General features: G+C 41.0%; 2 protein-coding genes across 6 annotated transcripts in view; one reads left to right on the top strand and one right to left on the bottom strand.

Moving 5' to 3' along the window:
* Positions 1-15,180, bottom strand: part of ABCC5 (ATP binding cassette subfamily C member 5) — a 79,930-nt gene extending 64,750 nt beyond the window's left edge. For 2 of the 5 annotated variants that reach the window (XM_052642517.1, XM_052642797.1), the window contains exons 1-3: positions 15,088-15,180; positions 13,032-13,152; positions 11,795-11,971 (exon numbers count right to left, since the gene is read on the bottom strand). In XM_052642517.1, the coding sequence (XP_052498477.1) occupies positions 11,795-11,923 (129 nt within the window). In that variant the 5' untranslated portion in view covers positions 11,924-11,971; positions 13,032-13,152; positions 15,088-15,180. The other 3 variants (XM_052642595.1, XM_052642731.1, XM_052642667.1) reach the window with 3 other exon arrangements.
* LOC128052717 (5-hydroxytryptamine receptor 3C-like) overlaps positions 14,910-24,947 on the top strand; it is a 28,830-nt gene continuing 18,792 nt past the window's right edge. Inside the window, 1 exon segment of the mRNA XM_052645281.1 lies at positions 14,910-15,199. Coding sequence (XP_052501241.1) covers positions 14,910-15,199 — 290 coding nt within the window.

Below are 24,947 nucleotides of genomic sequence, written 5' to 3'. Positions count from 1 at the left end.
ACTGTGAAATAACAACAAAGACTTGAAGAGATCTTTAAAAAGCAGAGATTGAATCCAGGCTCCAGAGTTAAGGCTCTTAATTACTAAGCTATGTGCCTTTCAAAGAAAAAACAAGCAAATAAATTACTGTATAAGATGACCTCGGATGTATCTTTATAGACAGCCAGCTCTCCTCTCTTTCCCAGGGTGAGTATCAGATTAAAATAAACTCTGACTCTCCAAACTAACCTCATTATAAGCAAATGGTACTTTCCAAAGTCAAAATCACAAATACATGATTAGAACACTAGACTATAAACAGATGAGTTTACTTAATTGCAAAAGTGCACTTCCAGGTGGTTTTTCAACCAAAGATGAGTAGATGCTAACAGATGAATACATTACAGACTGATATTTTAAAATAAAGTAAAAGCATATTTATATCACCCTGCTAGTAACTGCAAAGATGTCACAAATGTCTAATTGTATCTGGCTGGATGCCTAACTTATCTTTCTTTCTAGGCTTTCCAAAAGTTTACCTGGCCAAGCAAGTCGAGTGAAAAAAAAATGTCTATTTAAAGTAAAAACAAATATATTCTAATATATTAACATTCTGTAAAGCAAGTTATCAATGTTCTAAGACTGACTGGATTAAAAATGGAAATGAACCAAGAAAACTGACTCTATATACTCAAGCTATATAGGCTTGCTATATGAACACATAAATAACATAACAGGGTAGGGAAATATGATTCAGTGGATATCACTGGGACAAATAAAAAACAGAATGGAGATGAACTGAGATTCATGTTTCATACCATACATTAATTCATCTAGGATTAACCCTCAAAGTTACATTAAAATGGTGAGATAAACAGAAGAGAATTAAATAGCATTTTAGCACAGTGATGGAAGGAAAATAGTCTCCATCTTCCCCCAAAGTCAGAAACTTACCAAAGGCAAAATGGATGGCTTGAATATAAAAAGGAAAACTTTCTGTGTAATGAAATTAGCACAAGAAAAAGGAGAATGAAGCTAAAAGAGTGACCAGGTAACTAACATAATATTTTGAACAGTCAGCTTTTACTGAAAAACATATGTTTTACACATCCATTCGGTATTTATTGAGGGACCTACAACACGCCAGGCACAGCTCTGGGTGCTGGGGAAACAGGAGTGAAAAAACAGACTCACACCTCAAAATCACTGCTTTCATGCAGGTTATAGTCTAGTATTTTAAAAGTTCAAAATCCAGAATAATCTACTAAATTGATTCAAAAGTGTCCATCTCTCACCCTCTAAATTCAATGTCACCAAGCAAGAAATTAAACTTAAATTTTAAGATACAATTATACATACCTTAATATCAGTAGAAATAGAGATAAAATCCAAGCGAACAAAGCGGGAAACGTAAGAAAACATACATCTGAACCTTGACTGGATTTCTAGTGAGTTGCTGGCAGGTAGTCAGGGAAACCAGAGAAGGCAATGGCACCCCACTCCAATACTCTTGCCTGGAAAATCCCACGGACGGAGGAGCCTGGTGGGCTGTAGTCCATAGGGTCGCAGCTGAGCGACTTCACTTTCACTTTTCACTTTTATGCACTGGAGAAGGAAATGGCAGCCCACTCCAGTGTTCCTGCCTGGAGAATCCCAGGGACGGGGGAGCCTGGTGGGCTGCCGTCTATGGGGTCACAGAGTCGGACACGACTGAAGCGACTTAGCAGCAGCAGCAGCAGTCAGGGAAACAAACTGGTCACATGTAACACTTTATACAGGTTTTGTCTTCATAATATTACTGTAGAAAGAAAATTCTCCCCAAGAAAAGATATAATTTAAACCCAACAGTATACAGGGGACTAGATGCTTAATAGAAGATTAATGGTTAAACCACAGTAGATTGACACTCCAGTGCAATGTTGTCCAACAGAAAAAAATATAAGACACAAATGTAATTTAAATGTTTTTAGTAGCCATACTAAAAAGGGAAGAGAAACAGGTGAAATTAACCATAAGAATATACCTCAACCCAATATATACAAAATAGTATCTTTTAAACATGTAATCAATAAAAAATTATGAGGTATTTTATATTCTTTTTTGGTTCTAAGTCTTTGACACCTGGTGAGTGTGTTCTATATGGCAGATCTCAATTCGGACTTTCCACATTTCCAAGGCCCAACAGCTGCCTGTGGCTGGCAGCTACAGTGTTGGATAGTGTAGCCTAGTAGTCTTCAACTGAGGAGGATTTTTGCTTGCTCAGGAGACATCTGGTAATGTTTGCAGACATTTTGGTCATAACTGTGCATTCAGTGGGTAGAGGCCAGGGATGCTGCCGAGCAGCCAACCACGCACAGGACAGGCCCCCACAACAAAGAAGGATTTGGCCCCCAAATGTCAGTAGTGCTAAGGTAGTCCAAGAGAGCTAAACTTAGCTCACATGCTAGTATTTGGTGTATGCTGACCTAGGGAAATGTGTTTTATGGCCTATTTGTTTTTTATATTACAATGCTTTAAGTCAGTTTTAGAAGTAACTTCTTAAGGCTTCTCTTGAGATGCACTAATTTTTCTGTATTGCTCCTAAGGAGCTTTGCAGACTGAAGGGCTCTCCATGGACAGAGGACACAGCCACAGAAGGCGTCCACAGCAGCTGATTCATTCCAAAGGGAAAAATACTGCTTGATCCAGGAGTTGAGAAAACATTCAACAAAGAAATTACTGCTGCTGTTTATATCTTCCTGAGGACTCTGGCTAGGAGACTCAGGTGGAGCAGGGTGAGGACGCTGGGGAACCGAAAGGGGACAGTGAAATTTAGATTCAGCCACTGTTCGAATAAAGGTCAGGGAAACACAGAGCCATTTATATGCCCATCGGGTGAAGAAAGTAAGGAACTTTCGATCCATAAGCAAACAGAGATACTTGCACAGGGACCCTCCCTCCTCTGTGCTCCAAGACCATCCCTAGGGCTGTGATAACAGGCTCACTGTCACACCACAGGGCTTCTGCTTATCTGGTTTGTCCATTTCATTTTAACAGGCTGCCAGAGTGGAATGTCTGCTGAAAGGGCAACCTCGGGCTTCCCCCTGCCTGGAGGCCCCTGGGACAAGATACCAAGGGCCGATGGTCATTCCTCGGGCTGAACAGTTCCTTCCTGACAGCAAACAGCAGTGTAGCCTTCTGAACCAAGCCCAGGGCCTGAGGAACCAACCAGGTGCACCTCTCAGCTTCCAAGGGGATTAAAGGTTACAATACTCCAGTCTGACCTGCCCCACAAAGAAAGCCACCCTAGGGGCACAATCAGAATGGACTTGCCTCAAAAGCCTAGAGCATATTTTTCTTCTCAATTCACAAGATATTAACAAAAATACAAAATGGATAGCCTAAACATTTAGAAAGACAAACATTTAAGGGAAGCTGTTACAAAGGTAACAGTTTTCAAAGAGACTCAAAATGTTAAAAATTAAAGAGAAAGTTACATTTTATTTTAAATTTAAAAAGAAATGAAAAAAGCTGATGCCCTTCCAAGAACATCTGACTTCAGGCTTTCCCATCCTCCCTCTCAATAAATTAACACCGCAAAGGACAATTCCCCCAGATCTCAGCAATTTCTTATTCCAATGCATAATTAACAAGATCCCGATCATCTCAAGCATTTCCCTTAAGAAATTCCAGAGAGTGGCCACTTCAGTCTAGAGGGACAGCAAAATTTCAGAATGCAACCTTCACAGGAAGGAAGCATAATATATTAGAAATGGCTCACTAGTCAGAGTTGGGGAACCTGCTAACCTCAGTCTTATTGCTCAGTGGCTATGGATTAATTTGTACCCCAGCTCACTCATTTGTAACTAGGCTGTGTTACCCTAATGTCCAGGATCTGCTATTAATACAATCCACAAGTATAAATATGTAAAACCAGTGGATATGCCTTGTTACCACCATGGTAAAACAGGTATTTTTCCGCACCTCATAATCTAGCATTACCCCAGAATCAGGAGAAAAACTGGAGGGCTTTCAGTTGTTTCATAAGCTAAATTACAAGAAACTTTCCCCAAGTTCCTATTACATTGGGGGATGAAATTAACTTTGTTATTACAATGATAAGGTTTCAAAGGATAAACTGAAAATAAATCTCAGAAGAAAAGGGAAACACTCGGAGCCCGACTGGTTGAGGGGATGGAAGAGACGATCCTGTGAGATCTAGGGAAGAGGTTCTCGGCGCTGGTAACACATTAGGATCACCAGGGCAGCTTTAAAAAGCACTGATTGCCGGAGCATGACCCCAGAGACTAGTTTAATTTGTCTGGAGTGTTAGTATCTTTTTTTAACATTCTTCAAGTGATTTTAATATGCAGCCTAAACTGAGAACCACCAATGCAGGTAACAAAATGTTGGTATTTTACATTTGACAAAATCCCTTGAAGACTTTCAGGCTTTAGCTTAAAAAAAAAAAAGCCAAAATATAATTTGTAAATGAAACTCCCTTCAGTGCCCAGTACTGTGTGTGCCTGTGTTAAATGCCTCAAATAAGACATGAGTGGGTCCATTATGTGACCTGTACTGGAGAGCAGGCTGGAAGCGCTGACAATAGTGAGATGCAAAGTAAAGGTGAGTATTTGAGCAGTTGGCCTATTTTTCCACTGTGAGAATACATTTAAGGAAACTAAGTAACTGCCTAACATCATACCTGCTTTAGTCAACAGAAACTGTCATTTGATATCTAATAAGAGTTGATTCTTTGAACAGCTAATTCAGAAAATAATCTTAAATAATTTTAAAAATATGGCATCTAATTATCTAAATAGGTTAGCTCACAAAAAGGGGGGTAAGGGGGGAAGGGATCGACTTAATAAGATTAATTCTACTAATTAGTGGACTTCTGTGCACTAAATCAACTTCATATTAGTCTGTAACTTTGATACTGAGAGGTTCAACTATTGCAAAGACTTACAGAGGCCCTGTTCCCTGTTCCTGGCATTGGCCTTTTTTATTTTTGATTAAGAGAAAGCGAGGGACAGAATGGTGAGACATTTTAGAAAGCATTAGCACAAGGCTGCGTATGCATGCTTAGTCTTTGTGACCCCATGGACTGTAGCCTGCTAGGCTCTTCTGTCCATGGAATTTTCCAGGCAATAACACTGGAGCAGGTTGCCATTTCTTTCTCCAGGGGATCTTCCCAAACCAGGGATTGAACCCATGTCTCTTGCATCTCCTGCATTGGCAGGTGAGTTTCTTTACCAATACATCACCTGGGAAGCCCCAGTACAAGGCTGCTGCTGCTGCTGCTGCTGCTGCTGCTGCTGCTAAGTTGCTTCAGTTGTGTAGCCTTCAGTACAAGGCTACCTCAAAGCAAAATCCAGGTTTCAATGAAAAATTTTTCATTAACCATTTGTCACTTCCAAGTTATAGATTTTAACAAAATAAAGGCTTGAGTATTTAAAATTGCTTGAAAAATACGCTGCTAGTTCCAATACTTTTCTTCCCTTTTGACAGAAAGCTCCTTTAACTCGTGCCAACAAGCTATATTTATTCCCCTTAAGCAGCATTTCCTAGCTAAGAAGCAGCAGCCGTGCTGCAGATGGCGTAAAAGAGCTCATGATCAAGGCAGCAGGCCAACCTCAGGAGACCTGCGGGCTCTAGACTCAGTCACCATGCAGGAAAGCCACCTGGGCTCTGCACCAATGGCAGCGCTGTTGTCATCCCCAGCAGAGAGCTTCAGGCTGCTATTGGAGACCAACATCTGGCACCTGACCAGAGACCGTATCATACCGTACTAAGCTCTATAAAGCTTTATAGATGCCTTCAGGGAAAAGGGGGTAGGGAGGCAGGTGTTCTTACTCATCCTATTACTGACTGTCCAGAAAATATGCTGAGTCACTGAGTACCAATCAAGAGAAAAATAATGCAGAGACTGCAATACTAATCTCCTTCACCCCGCTCTCCTTCCTAACAGCAAGGAGACTCACAGGTAATATTTTTGATGCTGAAAACACAAGGGCATAGAAAAATTCACATACCTTTCATCCATAAAGAAGAGCTTTCAGAGTCAAATTTTGTTAAAGTACTAAACAAAACTATTTTATGACAACAATAGTTGTCCCTAGGTAGAGGTGCTAAGGGTGATTTTATTTTTTCCTGTAATCTTCCATAATCTGCACATTTTCTGCAAGAGACCATAATTCTTTCATAATAACATATCCTAGAATCCTATTTCTTGGTAAGAGATTACTATTCACATCCTTGTCTCTAGCATATAACTTGAGCTCACCCAAATAGTTCTTCCACTCACTAATCACAAATACTCCAACCAAGGCTAAAGTGTCAGCCGGACACAGAACTAAAGGAGACGCTTGGTGAAGGTCACTGGACTCTGTGAATACTTGCTTTGTTACTTTGCCTAGAGGCAGAATATTCTAACATGGGTAGAAAGCAAATTCCACCAGTGGTACACTTGACAGAAAGGACAAAAAGAGTAAAGTAGTAAAGGCCCACGAACTTTAGTTGACTACTCCTTATTTTGCATGTTTCCTCCTTTCTTAGTTAGATTAGACATGCTAGGGAAAAAACAGTCACCCTTGGCTTTAGCCTGAGCACAGTGAGAAAACCAGCACCACCAAAAAAAAGCTTATAAAAGCATCACAGAGCTTTGTCTTATTTTTGCTTCAATTTTAATTTAAAGCAACTAAAATACCAACTCCTTGGCCTGTTATTCAAGAACACACATCATCTCCTTGCTGTCTACCTGAAACTATCATAACATTATTAATCAGCTATGCTCCAATATAAAATTAAAAGTTTGAAAAACAAAAAACCCCACTGGCCTTTTTTAAAATGAGGAAAAAAAAAAAAAAAACCCTACCAAAATAAACTGCAGATTTAGCAAAAAAAAAAAAAAAAAAAAAACCACATACACACATCATCTGAAACTCATGATCAAGCCCTCTATATCTATGACTTCACACTTGATGCTCAAAGCCAACAGTTCTTTGGTTGGCCTACCCACAGCTTGTTGGTTCTACCCACAGCTCTTTCTTCCACCAGGCATGTTCTTCATTTCTCCAAATTCTACCTGTTCTTCAAGTCTCCAACCAAATTCTACCTCCTCCTGAAGTCTTCCCTGATCTCAGAGACTGAATAATTCTTTTCTTCTTGTTAATTTCCACAGCATCTAAATTTTAGTAATCTATATACATGACTATGAGTCGAAGCTTCTAGGGAGGGCAGGCAGGGCCAGCCTCAATTTATCATCATGTGCACCAGAACACTTCATTCAGGGCTGTGTGTACATCTTGGAGAGTGCTCAAATGTTTGCTGAATTAAAAAAAAAAAGAATATATATCACATCTTAAACCAACCAGAGTTGGTAGAGTTGTGTGATCAACATGTACATATCTGAATGCAATTATAAGAAAAGGATCTATGCTCAGAGAGTCACGCCTCAGACACGGGAACAGTGTTAAGGAGTGGTCTGGACATAAATTTTCATGTTAGTTGAAATAATGCCAGCCTAACACCAGCCAAGATTAGTACTTAGGCTAAAAGAACTAACAGCACCAGAAGGCACCCCATTAGCACTTTAGGATTAAAGGATGTCTGCAAATCATCAAGTTGTGTGTGGCCACAAGCTTTACCTCAATAGTCTTGAACAAAAGGAAGGTGTGAAAATGCATTATTTTAACTAGCTCTAAGCAGATGTGATTGGAGAAGGAAACGGCACCCCACTCCAGTACTCTTGCCTGGAAAATCCCATGGACGGAGGAGCCTGGAAGGCTGCAGTCCATGGGGTCACTGAGGGTCAGACACAACTGAGCGACTTCATTTTCACTTTTCACTTTCATGCATTGGAGAAGGAAATGGCAACCCACTCCATTGTTCTTGCCTGGAGAATCCCAGGGACGGGGGAGCCTGGTGGGCTGCCATCTATGGGGTCGCACAGAGTCAGACATGACTGAATTGGCTTAGCAGCAGCAAGCAGATATGATACAAATATCTGAAGGTGTGAATGATTAGAGCAATTTTCCCAAAGAGTATTCCAAAAGATTTGGTCACAATATTAGGAAAGGGGCAAGCTATATACTCTGCAACTTTGCTGACAGCAAAAAAAAAAAAAAAAAAAAAAAAATCACCAACTTGTTTAAAATGCATTTAATAGTTGGCGCTTTACTTCTGACTTCTGTTTGACAGTTTCATGTGTCCATGTTAAACTGAACCTATCAAAGGCTAATGGTGGTGGATAAAACCTTGTTTTCCAATTAAGAGCCACAAATGTATCCTTATCTTTTGTTACTTTGGGAGGTACTGTTTTTCATTTCTGATGGATAATAATAGGAAGAGCTGGCATCTGGGAGGTCTTGTCCCAGATTTCATCTCTACCAACTAATACAGAAACAATGGCTATGATCATAAGACATGAAACTGTAATCTCTACCCAATTATCTACTTACATTCTTAAAAAAGGTAAATGGTATGCTTTTACAGCCATTCCACTTCCCAGATACTTAAATTGTCCATTTTTATACCATCGCTGAACCAGAAATTTGTCATTTTGCTTTTTTCCTCTTAGCAAACTGCTAACACATGAGACAAGTTGAAGATGTATTTGTATCTATGAAATCTGGAGTTTTGATAGATAATATGCAAGAACATTCTAGGTGATAGGTGAATTTTTAAAAAACACTTGATCATTATATATGCCTTTTAACATGTATAAAAAAATATGTTATATAAACCTATAATTCTATTCCTTAGGTCAAGACTGAGCAAAAAGAAAAATGTTGATTAAAAGAAATAGTTTAAGTTAAAAACAAAAAAAGTTCAGAGGCTACAGGATATGGTAATAAAAACAGGAAAACAGTACCCATATTTAAAAGTTTAGGAAACATCAAAGGATAATGAAAATTAAATTCATGTGGACTCCGGAGATCTCACAAAAGTGGTTGGTATTAGCCTCCTGTTTCTTCAAGATGAGGCTGAGTCACATGAAGGAAACTTTCTCTCTGGTGCCTGACTTAATAATTTAGAGGACAAAAGGCACAACAGTGACTCCACCTCCAACCCTTCTCTACCCACAGAGGAAAAGTTTCCTGCTGCCACTGCAGACCCTAATGTCAGTTCTGCTCTAACCAAATGGACAGGGACTCTGTCCTCAGAAATTTCACAGGACCACGCTCTATCTTTCCAGGTTCCATCTCTTCCTGTTTTACAAGCTAGGCATGGGCAAGCTTGCTCACTAAGGCTTCATCTACATGGATGTGCTAACGACTCTAAAACTTGTCCCAGCTCCATTCCTTATCTGTACTCTGTCTACTGATCACCTCATCTGGATGCACCTCAAATTCCACATGTTCAAAAGTAAACTCATGCTCACCTCCTTCTCCTTCTTTCTCTCCCCATATGCCCATCAATAGCCTTACCACAGGCACCCCAATGTCTCCCTCCCTCCTTCCAGAAATACCCCTAAGTCTCCCCCCTCTCCTCCATCTTCACTATTAGACTTGGATCCAGACCCCTGGTCTCTTTCACCTGGGCTGGCACAGAAGCCTCCAGACTGTTCCCTGTATTTTGTCTCTCTCTCTCTCATACACATTTTTCATATACTGCCTCAAAATTAATCTTCCTAAGATAAATGAAGTCTTAAAAATCTCAGCTCAACTGCATTAGCTATTAGGTCATACAAAGTAAAATTACAATGAGATATCAGACATACCTATCAGAATGGCTAAAATTAAATTAATAACATTAAATACTGGCAAGAATGCAGAGAAACTGGATGACTCACACATTGCTGATGGGAATGTAAAATTAAACAGTCACTCTGGAAAAAAAAGAGTATTGAAGTTTCTGATAAAACTAAACACGCACTTAACATATGACCCAGCAATTACATTCCTGGAATTTACCCAGAGAAATGGAAGGTTTATTCACAAAAAAATCCTATACACAAATGTTCAGAGCAGCTTTGTTTATAATAGCTACAAACTAGAAATAACCCACATTTCCTTCAACAGATGAATGGTTAAACAAACTGTAGTCTATCTATAACATGGAAAATACAATTGATGCACAACAAATTAGATGGATCGCAAGGGAATAATGCTGAGTGAGAAAATACAATGTCAAAAGGTTACATACTATATAATCCCATTAGTACAGCTTTCTTAAAATGACAAAATTACAGAGATGGAAAACAGATGAGTGGTTGCCAAAGACGGGGAGAGGGCAAGGGAGGAGGCTGCGGCTCTAAAAGGGGAGCACAAGACACCCTTTTGGTGGCGCTGATTTGTACCTTGACTGTGATGGTGGTCATATGAATCTACTCGGGAAAAAACTGCATAGAACACACACAAACAAGTGCGCATGAAACTGGCAAAGTCTTAATAAAGTGGGTGCATGTTATCCCTGTCAATCAATGTTCTGTCGTGACTTTATACTATAGGATGCAAGAGGTTACCACTGGGAGAAGCCAGATAAAGTGCGTATGGGATCTCTCTGTATTATTTTTACAACTGCATGTGGATCTGCAGTCATCTCCAAATAAAAAATTAAGAGAAAAAAACCCTTTCAATAATTTCCAGTAGTTCCCCTACGCCCAGAGTAAGATTCCTTAGCATGACATGTAGAACTTTCTCACACCTCTTATGCCCTAGACTACTAGCTCTTATGCCCTAGACTACTAGCTCTAAGAGCTAACGTTCTTTGAGCACAGGCTATGTGGCAGGCACCATTCTAAGCATTTTATATGTATTAGCTCATTTAATACTCAAGGCATCTCATGAGTTAGGTTCTACCATTGATACTATTTTAATTCCTAAGCCACTAAGGCACAGATGACTTAACAGCTTGACAGCATCCCTTTATTCATCCTCTCTGACTTTTTCCAGTATAACTGCTATACTAACAGTCAAGCATTCAAAAGATATTCAATAAATGTGTTAACATAAAGTCTGGACAAAAGGACACAGAAACGGTACAGAACTGGACCTTAAGGATTTGACACTGATTACAGTGAATCTATGTTTCTCCAAAGTTAAGCTTGAATAGGAAAGCATTGTACCACAGACAGTCGAAACAGAAAATACCCATCAGTGAGAAAATGTTGATTAATAAGGCAACAGCTTTTACATAGCAAAGAGGGACAAGTAAGGTCAGGCTAATGAAACTCCAGTGTCAGCTGTAGAGCCATATCTTGCTCCAATTTTCACAGAACAAATACATGAACACAAACCTCAACTTCCTACCCAGCAACCCCCATTCTTTCTTATTACTTCTGCAATTCAAGAGTTTTTCCCCAGACGACGATGTTTCTTCCAGATTAAAATGCATATTCATTATTTCCCTTGGAGGAAATTATTCACTAAAGACTCCTTTACACTCATAGGTTTTCTTGAAAATTTCAACTGATTATCCTCCATCAATCTAGAATTGTTCCAAGTACGCTCTGAAATCTGAATGAGAATCTCCAGTTACCTTTTAAAAGCAGACAACAGAGGCAGAGGGAGGGAACAATTATAAGTACAAGAAAGAAGTATAATGGTTCCTATTCTCACTGCTCCCTGACCAGCCCTTCCCCTCCCCAACCCTGCATAAACTGTCTTCTTTCAAGCAACACCTTTTCAGAGGAGAACTCAAAAGAGAAAAACAGATGACAGGTTGAGAGCCAACCTCTTCTCTTTCACAAACAACCATAAATTCTTAACAATGACCTAAAGTCAGTAAAGAAAAAGAAACTTTTTTTCAGTTATGCATTTTGTGAAGAAAGACGGTATGGTCTAGCACAGCAAGCAGATAAGGAGAGGGAATCGGGCAGGGCAACACTGACCGGTTGAGTTCTCTTGTACTTGGAGTCCTCACGGTCTCGGTGCTGCCCTGAATTGCTGGTTCTCTCCCGCACATTTCTATAACCAGGGCTGGGGATGATGTATTCTTTTCCTATGTCAATGTCCTTCATCTTCTCTGAGTGGAGGGTTCACAGACTCTTGGTTCCACTTGAGGATTCCTGGAATTAAAAACGCATCCAGGACAGGTATTTCCTAAATTGTGCTTAATAAGTAAAAGTACTTTAAAATAGGTAGAAAGAGACAAAAGCATTAAAGTTTTCTGTCATTATATCTATAAAAATAAATTCTCAAACATCTTTCAAGTACCATTTTATTTTTCTCAACTAAGTTCAATTGCAATGCATAGAGCATTTAGATAAGTCTTTTAAAAAAAGGCTTTCCAGAAATAATTTAAGTTTGTTCCAAAAAAATTTTACACCTGAATTTTAAAAACAAATTCCCCGTAGATTACAGACAGTGTTCTAAAATTAGCTAGTGGTGATGATTTCACAGTTCTGTTAATATACTAACCAAACACCAAGCTCTATACTCAGGAGAATTTCATAGTATGCAAATTTCTCAACAAAGCTGTTATAAAAAAACAATAGCAAAAACCCTGTTCTGAACCCTGTTCCCCACCTTGTTCTACGACGTCTTATCTAGTATCTACCTGAAACACTGTTCTAAACCCCAGTTAGCCTGATTAATCAATACCCGGTATCAATTCTGGTTACTTTAGAAAAAGTAAAACATATACATACCCTCTCTAAAACATTTCTTCCACCCTAAGATGGTCAAAGCTTCCCAGATACAAGCTGGGAAAACACTTTTTATAAAAGCCTCACTAGAAACTAAAGAATTGTAGCTGTGTTGCCTTTTGAATTCCGTAAATTCCTATAAATCACTGAGAATGAAAAGTACAACATTGCGGACATAATTCTGACAGCTGCAATTCATTTTTTAAGGTATCAGAAAACAAGAACACTTACGAATCCTCTAAATAAAAAGGACTAAATCTCCACCATAGAGACTTGTTTCCAGCACAAAAGAAAGCTTGACTTCTTACTTTTCAGAGGTCTGGCTCCAGTACCCTGAGTTGATATTGCTCAACTACTTATCTTTCAAAGAAAAAAGTCACCTTGTCCAATGACAAACTGCACCATAAAGAACACCGGCTTACAACCAAGAGCGCAGCAATCACGTCACCGAGACCTCATTAAGCCTAAACTATAAACAGACCTGGCATCTGCCAGTGTCCCCAGTGTCAGGATACAGCTGCAGATCAGAATAATCCTGCTTGTTACAGGGATCACTGAAGTCCAACCTTCCCCGCGAAAGGTTCCTCAACCTCGCCAACTATCTGGAAAGCAGAAAAAAAATCAGTCCTGCTTTGAAAAAAGGCAAGAGTCGGGGAGCAAGTTTGAAAGGAAGGAGGCCATAGAAACTCACTCAGAATGCCAAATGCCAAGTCAGAAAGACCACAGGGATCACCTTAATTGCCTAAGAATTCATGTAACCTCAGCTTCTTTTGGTCACTTTGTTCCAGGTTATTCTAAGTTGGAAGAGTGTGGGGAGTAATTTTCCATTCCCTCTAACTTTAATTTCCTGGGCCAAGTGGTAGAGCAATGAAAGTGGGCAGGTCTTGTCCAGGGACAAAGCTACTATCTCCTGGCCTTGAACATAAGGAGGATTCCATCTTCTGTGTATCAGGAAGGCCAGCCAAGAGCTAGAAAGTCCAATAAGATCTGGGAAACAAACAAGGCCCAAATCTGAAGAAAACAATTAGGGAAAGATCACTAGGCCAGAGTTTGGGGATGGAGGGGAGGGTGAAGGTGAAGGTGAAGTCGCTCAGTCATGTTGGACTCTTTGCGACCCCATGGACTGTAACCAACTAGGCTTCTCCATCCATGGGATTCTCCAGGCAAGAATACTAGAGTGGATTGCCATTTCCTTCTCCGGGGGATCTTCCCGACCCAGGGATTGAACCCGAGTCTCCCGCATTGGAGGCAGACGCTTTAACCTCTGAGCCACCAGGAGGGGAGGGTACTATTTGTATTTCCCTCTTTTCTTCTTTCTGTTCTCCCTTAAAGGTGTTTAAAACTCTTTTTTAAGAGAGAAGAAAGGGAAAGGATGTTCATTTACTTCTGAATCAGAGCTATACAATGACACTTAACAGAATAGTCAAAGTGAGAGAACACATAGGTTGCTTGGCACAGAGGTCTCTTGGTCAGCGACTTTTTTTTAACCAAGACTCCTTCAGTGCTAAGTGTAGACTTTCTCCTGCACAGTGATGCAGTCAAAACTGCCTGGGGGGAGGAGTTTGCACAGGATTGCAAGGACTGGAAGTAGCCAGACTGGTGTTCCCAAATTGCCTTCATTGCAATATTCCTTAGGTTTCCAACACCTCAGGAATGTGGGTCCAGGCCCTGCAGCCACACAAAAAGACCTGAAGCTACAAGGGTATGTACTTACCACCTCCCTGAAATCTACTTGTCTCCAGCCTACCGCGCCTTTCACTGACTCACCCTGGAGACCCCAGAATGACCTATCCATCTTCTCCTTCAAAACCTTCTGAAACTTTGCCAGTCTTTTCTGTGTCCATCTGCCTCCTGCCTCCCCCATGTCTGTGCAGAAACCGAATGACCCCTATGTGATAAATACAAAGACCCACGCAGCTCTGTGCGGTGGAAAGGGAAAGGGCACTAATGACTGTCAAGAGATCTGGATTCCATTCCGGACTCTGCCAAGGGTTTCCTGTGCGTGCTTCTGTCACGAACCTCCATCTACCCCGTAGCCAAAACGAGACGATGAATTCTGAGGTCGCTGGCTGCTCAATCCCCTCTGTGCGGCTTATGCCGGGGTGCCCCAAACCGCCTCTCTACAACCTTGAAGAGGGGGGCTTCTCTCAGGCCAGCATCCCCTAGGATGCCCTGGCCTTAGGGCGTTCCCACGGCCAATTCTGGCCTGGAAAGGCGATAGCGACCCACACACAAGGGCCGCGTGCGTAGCACCACCTGGTGGCGTTAGCCGGGAATGTAGCCGGCACCCCGATCACTCATCCCACCCTACCTGCCTTCCGAGGACCTCACCTCCAACCCTCCCGGTCGCGCCCCGAAAATGAGGCGGCGGGAGACTAGAGAAAGGCCAGGCCGCTTTTCTCAGTTCTCCGACTTCCCGCGGACTGCTCGCATCCTCGATCGCAGTCCCCTACCCTGGGCCGAAACACACTGGGTGGGGATGGCCCCCGCGACAATCCGAGGGAGAAAGAAGGAGTGCGGCAGTCACCGACACCTACCTGTGCCCCAGCTCCAGGAAGGCCGCGCCGGCCACTCGACCACGCTCCGGAGCATTAGCCCCCGGAGCAAAACAAGCCTTTATAGCGGCATTGGCCGCCAGACTGCGCAGGCGTGCTGCACAAAGAATTTCCAAGACTGAAGGGAATTGTAGTCCCGCTTCCTGGAGCCCCAGGCTCCTTTCGCGGCTAAGAACTATATTTCCCAGAAGCCCTGTAGAAGCCCTGGAGGAGGTGCAGGCCGCTCCTCCCTTCCATTGCGCTCCAGGCTCTGGCACCATCCTCCCCGGAGTTTCTGCGATCCTGTCTGGAATCTTCTCCAAGGCTCTGTGTTCCAGTTGAGTGGTCGGGAGGGTTGACAGTAGCCTTCTGTGGGCTGGCTGCCCAGTGTTTGTAGGCAGGACGGTCACGGCGATGCTTGGCCGTTTATGCACCAGAAAACACTGTGAAGGTCATCGTAGCCTATAGGAGACCAGCCGGCCCCTAATCTTATCTGTATGGCCCTTAACGTTTTACCACTGCGTGCTCAGACTCTGCGTTGTCACCTTTCTCACTTTAATCCCACTGTCCATCACATGTTGTTGTGCTGCCCACGTTCTAGAAAATAAACGCCAGGATGAGTTTTTAGAGTGGCAAGAGCCTTAGAAAGGACATGCCAATTCATCCCTTTCTTTTTATAAATGAAACTGAGGTTTCCAAATAGACTGATCATTTCTCTTTGTGTTTCATTTGTACCTTCAAGATGCTGCTGCTGCTGCTACTGCTAAGTCGCTTCAGTCATGTCCGACTCTGTGCGACCCCATAGACGGCAGCCCACCAGGCTCCGCCATCCCTGGGATTCTCCAGGCAAGAACACTGGAGTGGGTTGCCATTTCCTTCTCCAATGCATGAAGGTGAAAAGTGAAAGGGAAGTCGCTCAGTCGTGTCCGACTCTTAGCGACCCCACAGACTGCAGCCCACCAGGCTCCTCCGTCCATGGGATTTTCCAGGCAAGAGTACTGGAGTGGGATCCCACTGCCTTCCCATCATAACATAAATAACTACTGTGTTTAGTGCCTACCTAGTCTGTATCTTGTGCTTTACATACTTGTTTTTTAAATCTCCATGTCAACCCAATGTATAGGTATTATGATTATCCATTTCAAAGATTTTTTTTTAATGGAAGGTAAAATGACTCCTCTACCTTTATACCTTTAGCTAGTATGAAACACCAATGTAGGAAATTCCCCAGCTGTCCAGCTGTTAGGATGCGCCACTTTCATTGACAAGGTCACATGCAGCTTCAATCCCTGGTGGGGGAACTAAGAACTGAGATCCCAAGTGACTTGAACCACGGCAAAATACAAACAAACAAAATGCACACTAAATGTACAATAAAGCTGAAGTAATTAATACAGTGTTTTGCCCAAGAATGTGGAGAAGGCAATGGCACCCCACTCCAGTACTCTTGCCTGGAAAATCCCATGGATGGAGGAGCCTGGTAGGCTGCAGTGCATGGGGTTGCTAAGAGTCGGACATGACTGAGCGATTCACTTTCACTTTTCACTTTCATTCATTGGAGAAGGAAATGGCAACCCACTCCAGTGTTCTTGCCTGGAGAATCCCAGGGACGGAGGAGCCTTGTGGGCTGCCGTTCATAGGGTCGCACAGAGTTGGACACGACTGAAGCAACTTTGCAGCAGCAGCAGCCCAAGAATGGATTAATAAATCAATGCAATAAAGAGCCTAGAAACAGACTCGTGCATACATGTAAACCTGATCTGTGACAAAGAAAACATTACAAATCAGTAGAGAAAGAAAGAAAAGACTATGGATAATGTTGGAACAACTGGTTATCCATATTTCTTAAAACTCAGGGGTTATAGCTTCATACCACATAGATCAAAGGCCCAACTGAAAGGGAAAACCTTCAAACATTTAAAAGAAAATGTGAAATATCTTTGTGAACTTCTTAAATAAGATACAAAAACTAATAAAATAAAGTTTGATTAATTTTTATCATATTTAAATTTGTTTCTATATAAGATGCCATAAAGCAAAAAGATAAACTACAAGTTATAACTGACAAAGTTTTTAATACAAATAATTCCTACAACTCAATAAGAAATGCTAAATAACTGAATAGAAAAATTGGCAAATGATGTGGATAGACAGTTCATGGAAAAGGAAACTCAAGCAGCCATTCAAATATCAAAAGAGACCCAGGGAGATAAGCTCAAGATGGTAGAGTAGAAGGACTTGAGTTCACCTGTCTTATGTAAACGCCAAAATCACAAACAACTGCTGAATGACCATCAAAAAAAAAAAACACTGAAACCTACCAAAAAAGATACCCTACATCCAAAGGCAAAGAAGAAACCACAAAGAGATGGTAGGAGGGGCAAAATCACAATAAAATAAAATCCCTGCTGGGTGGGCAACCCACAAACTGAAAAACAATTATACCACAGAAGTTTTGCCACAGGAGTAAAGTTCTGAGCCCCACCTTAGTCTTCCCAGCCAGAGGGTCTGACAACAGGAGAAGGAGCCCCCAGAGAATCTGGTTTTGAAGAACATCAGGGTTTGATTGCAGGAATTCCACAGGACTGGGGAATACAGAAACTTCGCCATTGAAGGGCACATACAAGGTCTCGAGCACACCAGGGCCCAGGGGAAAAGACACCCAATCTTACTAATAATCAGGGAAATGGAAATTGAATTAGCAACAAGATACCATTTTATGCCCACCTGATAGGGAAACATAAAAATCTGACAATATTGTGTTTTCAGGATCTAGAGAGACACGATGCTTCACACATGCTGGTGGAGTATTGACTGATGGAACCGCATTACAGTTGGCCAAATTAATAGGTTGGAAATGAACTATACTGTTAGACCCCAAGTTCAGTTCAGTTCAGTCGCTCAGTTGTGTCCGACTCTTTGCGACCCCAGGACTGTAGCACGGCAGGTTTCCCTGTCCATCAGCAACTCCCAGAGCTTGCTCTAACCCATGTCCGTCGAGTCGGTGATGCCATCCAATCATCTCATCCTCTATCGTCCCCTTCTCCTCCCGCCTTCAGTCTTTCCCAACATCAGGGGCTTTTCCAATGAGTCGGTTCTTCATCTCAGGTGGCCAAAGTATTGGAGTTTCAGTTTCAGTATCAGTCCTTCCAATGAATATTCAGGACTGATTTCCTTTCGGATGGACTGGTTGGATCTCCTTGCAGTTCAAGGGACTCTCAAGAGTCTTCTCCAACACCACAGTTCAAAAGCATCAATTCTTTGGTGCTCAGCTTTCTTGTGGTCCAACTCTCACATGCATACATGACTACTAAAAAGATCATAGCTTTGACTAGACGGACCTTTATGTAATGGTAAAGTAATGTCTGCTTTTTAATATGCTGTCTAGATTGGTCATAGCTTTTCTTCCAAGGAGCAAGCATCTTTTAATTTCATGGCTGCAGTCACCATCTGCAGTGACTTGGGAGCCCTCTAAAATAAAGTCTCTCACTGTTTCCATTGTTTCCCCATCTATTTGCCATGAAGTGATGGGGCCGAATGCCATGATCTTATTTTTTTGAATACTAAGTTTTAATCCAGCTTTTTCACTGTCTTCTTTCACTTTCATCAAAAGGCTCTTTAGTTCCTCTTCACTTCTGCCATAATGGTGGTGTCATCTGCATATCTGAGGTTATTAATATTTCTCCCGGCAATCTTGATTCCAGCTTGTGCTTCATCCAGCCCAGCATTTTATGTGATGTACTCTGCATATAAGTTAAATAAGAAGGGTGACAATGTAGAGCCTTGATGTACTCCTTCTCCAATTTGGAACCAGTCTGTTGTTCCATGTCTGGTTCTAGTTATTGCTTCTTGACCTGCATACAGATTTCTCAGGAGGGAGGTAAGGTGGTCTGGTATTCCCATCTCTTTAAGAATTTTCCACAATTTGTTGTGATCCACTCAGTCAAAGGCTTTGGCATAGTCAATAAAGCAGAAGCAGCTGGGTTTTTTTGTTTTTTTTTGTTTGTTTGTTTGTTTTTGGAACTCTCTTGCTTTTTCTATGATCCAACCAATGTCAGAAATTCGATCTCTGGTTCCTCTGCCTTTTCTAAATCCAGCTTGAGCATCTGGAAGTTCACAGTTCATGTACTGCTGAAGCCTGGCTTGGAGAATTTTGAGCATTACTTTGCTAGCGTCTGAAATGACAAGGGAATGGCAAACCACTTCAGTATTATTGCCTTGAGACCCCTGTGAACAGTATGAAAAAGATCCCAAGTAAACCCTACAATTCAGTGTCTTGTAGTCAAGTTTATTTCGCTCCTGCATAAAAGTCCCAGGTGAGTGAGTATACCAGATCAGCAGTATAGTTGTAGTCTTGGCACTTATGTGGAGACCCAGGGTGAACTCTGTCACGTTCAACATTTGGCTTCCAAAGTTGCTCTACTAATTGCCACCACCAGTCACCCAAATGGAGGGAAGGAAAAATGGAGTGTGAAGGAGGTGTGACTTGGCCTTAAGGCATCAGCCAAGAAGCAACATCTCTCATTTCCACTCACATTCTATTGGCAACAATTTAGTCATACGGTTGCATCTAACTGAGAAGGAAGCAAGAAAATGCAGTTCTCAATGAGACAGCTAGGAGCCATCTACAATTCTGTCACAATGGAAGAAGGAAAGAACAGATTTTGGTGAAAGCTAATGTTCTATCACATATGCCTATCCTGAACCTAGCTATTCTATTTCTACATATATGCTCTACAGTAGCCATTCTCAATCAGAGCTTCTGCAAATGAATCAAACCCTACACAAAATTATGAGTGACTATTTTCTCAATTCTCCCAAGGATAACACATAGCTGAACTCATTCTGGGCTTCCCTGGTGGCTCAGATGGTAAAGAATCCTCCTGCAATGCAGGAGACCTGGGTTTGATCCCTGGGTTGGGAAGATTCCCTGGAGGAGGACATGGCAACCCACTCCAGTATTCTTGCCCGGAGAATCTCCATGGATGGAGGCGGTTGGTGGGCTACAGTCCATGGGGTCACAAAGAGTTGGACACAACTGAGCAACTACGCACAGCATACTCATTCTAGACGCCTAGAACTTAATTCTTTATACACAGTGAATACCTTCAGGTGTTATGGCTTAATACTATCATCTGAGAAAAGCTGCCCTAAAGGGTCTCTCACACAAGGAGGTATGTTCCTTGTGCATTTTCTATATTAGAGAAAATAATCTAAATTTCATTAACAAGAGAACAAGATTATGATATTTGTACAATAGAGTATTATACAACAGTTAAAGAACAAGAGTTAAAATGTTATCAATATGTATAGACCTCAAAAAAAATGTTAAGCAAAAATAAGTTACAAAGGGTTTCCATGATGGCTCAGTGGTAAACAATCTGCCTGCCAATGCACAAGACATGGGTTCAATTACTGGTCTGGGAAGATCCCACATGCAGTGGAGCAACTAAGCCTGTGTACCACAACTATTGAGCCTGTGCTCTAGAGTTCGGGAGCAACAAGTACTGAGCCCGCCTGCCACGACTACTGAAGTTCACACACCCTAGAGCCCGCGCTCCACAACAGGAGAAGTTACCGCAACAAGAAGCCCTGGAGAGTAGCCCTTGCTCGCCGCAACTAGAGAAAAGCCGGAGCAGCAACAAACACCCAGCGCAGCCAAAAATAAATAAATAAAATTAAGTTACAAAAAGACTCAAATTGTATGACCTCATTTGTATTCATCGCTATTGTGTTGTTCAGTTGCTAAGTTGTGTCCCACTTTTTGTGACCCCATGGGCTGCAGCACACCAGGCTCCGCTGTCCTCCATTATCTCCCCGAGTTTGCTCGAAATCATGTCCATTGAGTCAGTGATGCTATCTAAACATCCCATCCTTAATTAATTTCTATTAATTTTGTAAACATGTAAAACTATATGTTGTTTATAGATGAAGATGTGTATTTAAAAATGTAAAGCCAGGCTTCAGCAGGAAAAAGAACAGATTCAAGGTCCAATTACTGTTGGGGGGCAGTGAGAACAGAGAGGGATACACAAGGGGCTTCATCTGTCCTGTAATATTTTATTTCTTCAAGAAATGACTTGGATGGACCTAGAGACTATCATACTAAGTGAAGTAAGTAAGAGAAAGACCAATACCATATGATATCACTGATGTGTGGAATCTTAAAAAATGATACAAATGAACTTATTTACAAAGCAGAATCAGCCTCTCAGATATAGAAAACAAATTTATGATTACCAAAGGGGAAAGGTTGGGGGAGGGATTAACTTCTAAACAATCAGGAGTTTGAAATTAACTAATACATATTAATATATATAAAACAGATAAGCAAAAGGACCTATTGTATAGCACAGGCAACTATGAGTGCTGCTTGCTCAGTCGCTTCAGTTGTGTCTGACTCTTTGTGACTCTATGGACTGTAGCCCGCCAGGATCCTCAGTCCATGGATTCTCCAGATAAGAATACTAGAGTGGGTAACCATTCCCTTCTCCAGGGGATCCTCCCAATGCAGGGATCAAACCTGGGTCTCCTGCATTGCAGGCAGATTCTTTACCAACTGAGCCACCAGGGAAGCCCAGGCAACTATATTCAATATTTTATAATAACCTATAATAGAAAGGAATCTGAAAAAGAACACATATATATTTATCTATATTATATACATATAATATGTTTGAATCACTTTGCTGTACACCAGAAACTAACACAACATTGTAAATCAACTATACATCAATTTTTAAAAATGATTTATAAATGTTAAAATTTAACAAAGCTTCACAGTGGGTACACAGGTTGCTTCTAAAATCATTTGCTGTACTTTTTGGTAACCTGTAAGTATGTCATAATAAAAAAAGTTTTAGTATCATAGGAATAAATAATTTCTCCTCTCTATAAGGATACATGTAGTTTATCAGAAAAATATTGAGGGTTTATATACATATAGATATATAAAGTTATAGATATATAAACATGTATCTATTGAGAATTCTTTAAGCACCTCTGGCCATCCAGTGGGAGAAGAAAACTTCTTTCTCAACACACCTCAAGCCACCTCTCCAAGGCATACTAGTACTTCTGACCCTGCTTAAAACACTGTAGTACCCAAAAGTGCATATCTGATACCTTCATATAAAATAAAAAGCCTCAAAAAATCTCCCTGATATACTTTAAATATGTTGGTTTGTTTATGTAGGTTTAAAAAATATATATGTAGATGAACACTATACAACCCTGGATCAAAGCTTCAATACATTAGGGTACCAACTACTTTGGCTTGTCCAAGGATAGCTTGGCCCAAAGACTTAACTTATTTACATGGTATTAATTGCAAAGCATCCCCTTCTCAAAGTGTATTTGTGTTTTGAAGTGTTTCAGGGGATGATACTCTCCAACCTTCAAGCAAGGAGCTAGAGAATCTATGTTCCAATACAGAATTGTATGCATCTTTAAATATATTTATATTATGTAATGTACCTAGTCTACTCATTTATTCAATATTTGATGGAGATACAATGGAAGCCAAATAGACAAGCTTCCTGACCTCATTGCTTTAGAGTCAGATAAATATCAATCCAAATTTAAACTGTAACTGTGCTGTGTACTGGGAAAGAAAGGTTCATGTTACATCTGAAGAAGACTAGGAGCTATTAGTAAAGCAGTAGGAGCTAGTAGTGAAGATGGCAGAAGGGGGCAGAGAAGAGAGCACTCCAAGCAGAGGGAACTTTAACAAGGGCCAGGTGGTGGGAGAAGGAAGGGAAGGTCTCCAGAGGTAGACCATGCTAAGGTCTTTAGAGTAACAGAAGAAGCCAACCACTGCAAGGTTTTAAAAAGTGAATAGGTTAAGGGTTGAGAAATCAAATTTCCATTTTGAAAATGTCTCTAAGGCCAGCAGACTGGAGGAAGAATTAGATAGCTTACAATGGAAGATAAGTTTCTAACTAGGAGTGACTGTTGTCATCCAGGATGGTGGTTTGGACTAGAATTGTGGTGGAGAAGATGGAGAGAAGTGGACAGACTCATGAGAAAAATTTGAGAGGTAAAATTGACAAACCTTGTTGATGGATTAGATACAGCAGGATGAGAAAGAGAGGTGTCGTGGGTAACACCTTGGTTTCTGGTTGCAGAACTTGATGGATGGTAGTGCCGTTCAGTGACATAAGAAATGCTCTACTGCAGCAATCCCCCAACACCCTCCCCTAGCTAGCTTGTCAGGAGCTAATGTCAAGAGTGATCACCCCACATCTGCTGTGGCACTCGTGTTGAATTCTTCTGCCAATTATAAAACAAAATTTCTCATTTGCAGATCAATTTTACAATTTTCATAGAATAAGATTTAAAAAAAAAATTAGTTAGGACTTCCCTGGTGGTCCAGTGGCTAAGACTCTGAGCTCCCAATGCAGGGAGCCCAGGTTCAATCCTTGGTCAGGGAACTAGATCCTACATGTCACAACTAAAGATCCCACATGCCACAACAAAGATCAAGGATTCTGCATGCTGCGACTAACATAAGACCTGGTGCAGCCAAATATAAATATATTTAAAGATTAGTTAATAAACAGAATCTTTTATTTAACATCATGATCATGGAAACAATACAGTACAACAGAATAATGTGCCTTTAATGGTCTCAGGCAAATTAGGAAAGAAGAGAAGAGGATTTAAAATGTAAACAATACTGAATGAAAGCCAAATGACGTCATAACATGTTTTACAGACAAAGGTTTCACAGAATTTTTAATAGAGAACTGTGTGGGAGAAGCTGAGTGTTCACACAGTGTACAGCAGCATAGGCATGTTATGATAAATCATATCCCATATTCACTTTATGTAGGAAAGAATTACACACTCCCCACCTTTGCAGTAATAACTTCCCAACTAGGGGGAGTAGTTAGAATGAAATGAATGATTACTTTTAAAAAAAAGGTTTAAGAACTACTATCGGAGAAGGCAATGGCACCCCACTCCAGTACTCTTGCTTGGAAAATCCCATGGATGGAGGAGCCTGGTAGGCTGCAGTCCATGGGGTCGCTAAGAGTCGAACACAACTGAGCAACTTCACTTTAACTTTTCAGTTTCATGCACTGGAGAAGGAAATGGCAACCCACTCCAGTGTTCTTGCCTGGAGAATCCCAGGGACGGGGGAGCCTGGTAGGCTGCCATCTATGGGGTCGCACAGAGTCAGACACAACTGAAGTGACTTAGCAGCAGCATACTAAGATGAATTATCAAATTGGCTCAACAAAATAACAGACAGGTATTCTAAAAACTAGCTCTTTATTATTAAGAGGAAAAAAATGACAGCAATTATCTAATATTAATAAAACAATATTACCTCATTAAACTAGTGATGTGTTGATTCTGTAGTCTTGTACGTAGTAATTTATAAATTTATTTTAATTTTATAGTGGTATAAGAACTATGAGCATAAGGACATTATACATGGTTTTATGAAGATACATATTAAGTAATATTATAATATAAATAATTGAAGTCAGTATCAGGGGTTTAGGAGAATTATTTCCCTTAAAAGAGATCTGAACCTTAGTCAAGTTTGGGAAATCCTGGGCTATGCAATTAAACCAAACTTTAGCTTGGTATACAAGACCTTCTGTGATCTGGCCCCACATAATACCACAGCTTCATTTCCTGTCGCTCTTCTACTCAAATCTGAGGTCCTCTCAATACTAAAGCTTCCATGTTTTTACTCTAGCTGTTGCCACCACCCAGAACATCCACATAAATCTACTCAATTAAAATAACCAACATCACAGTTTAGGATTTTACAGTCCTTAGAATTTTACTCCTCCCAGAATGACAAGTAAGGATTACTTACTCAAGCCAATAAATGGATTCAGTATATC

The sequence above is a fragment of the Budorcas taxicolor genome, chromosome 1 (genome assembly GCF_023091745.1).
Source record: "Budorcas taxicolor isolate Tak-1 chromosome 1, Takin1.1, whole genome shotgun sequence".
Lineage (NCBI taxonomy): Eukaryota > Metazoa > Chordata > Mammalia > Artiodactyla > Bovidae > Budorcas > Budorcas taxicolor.
This window is presented reverse-complemented; position numbering and strand designations above follow the sequence as displayed.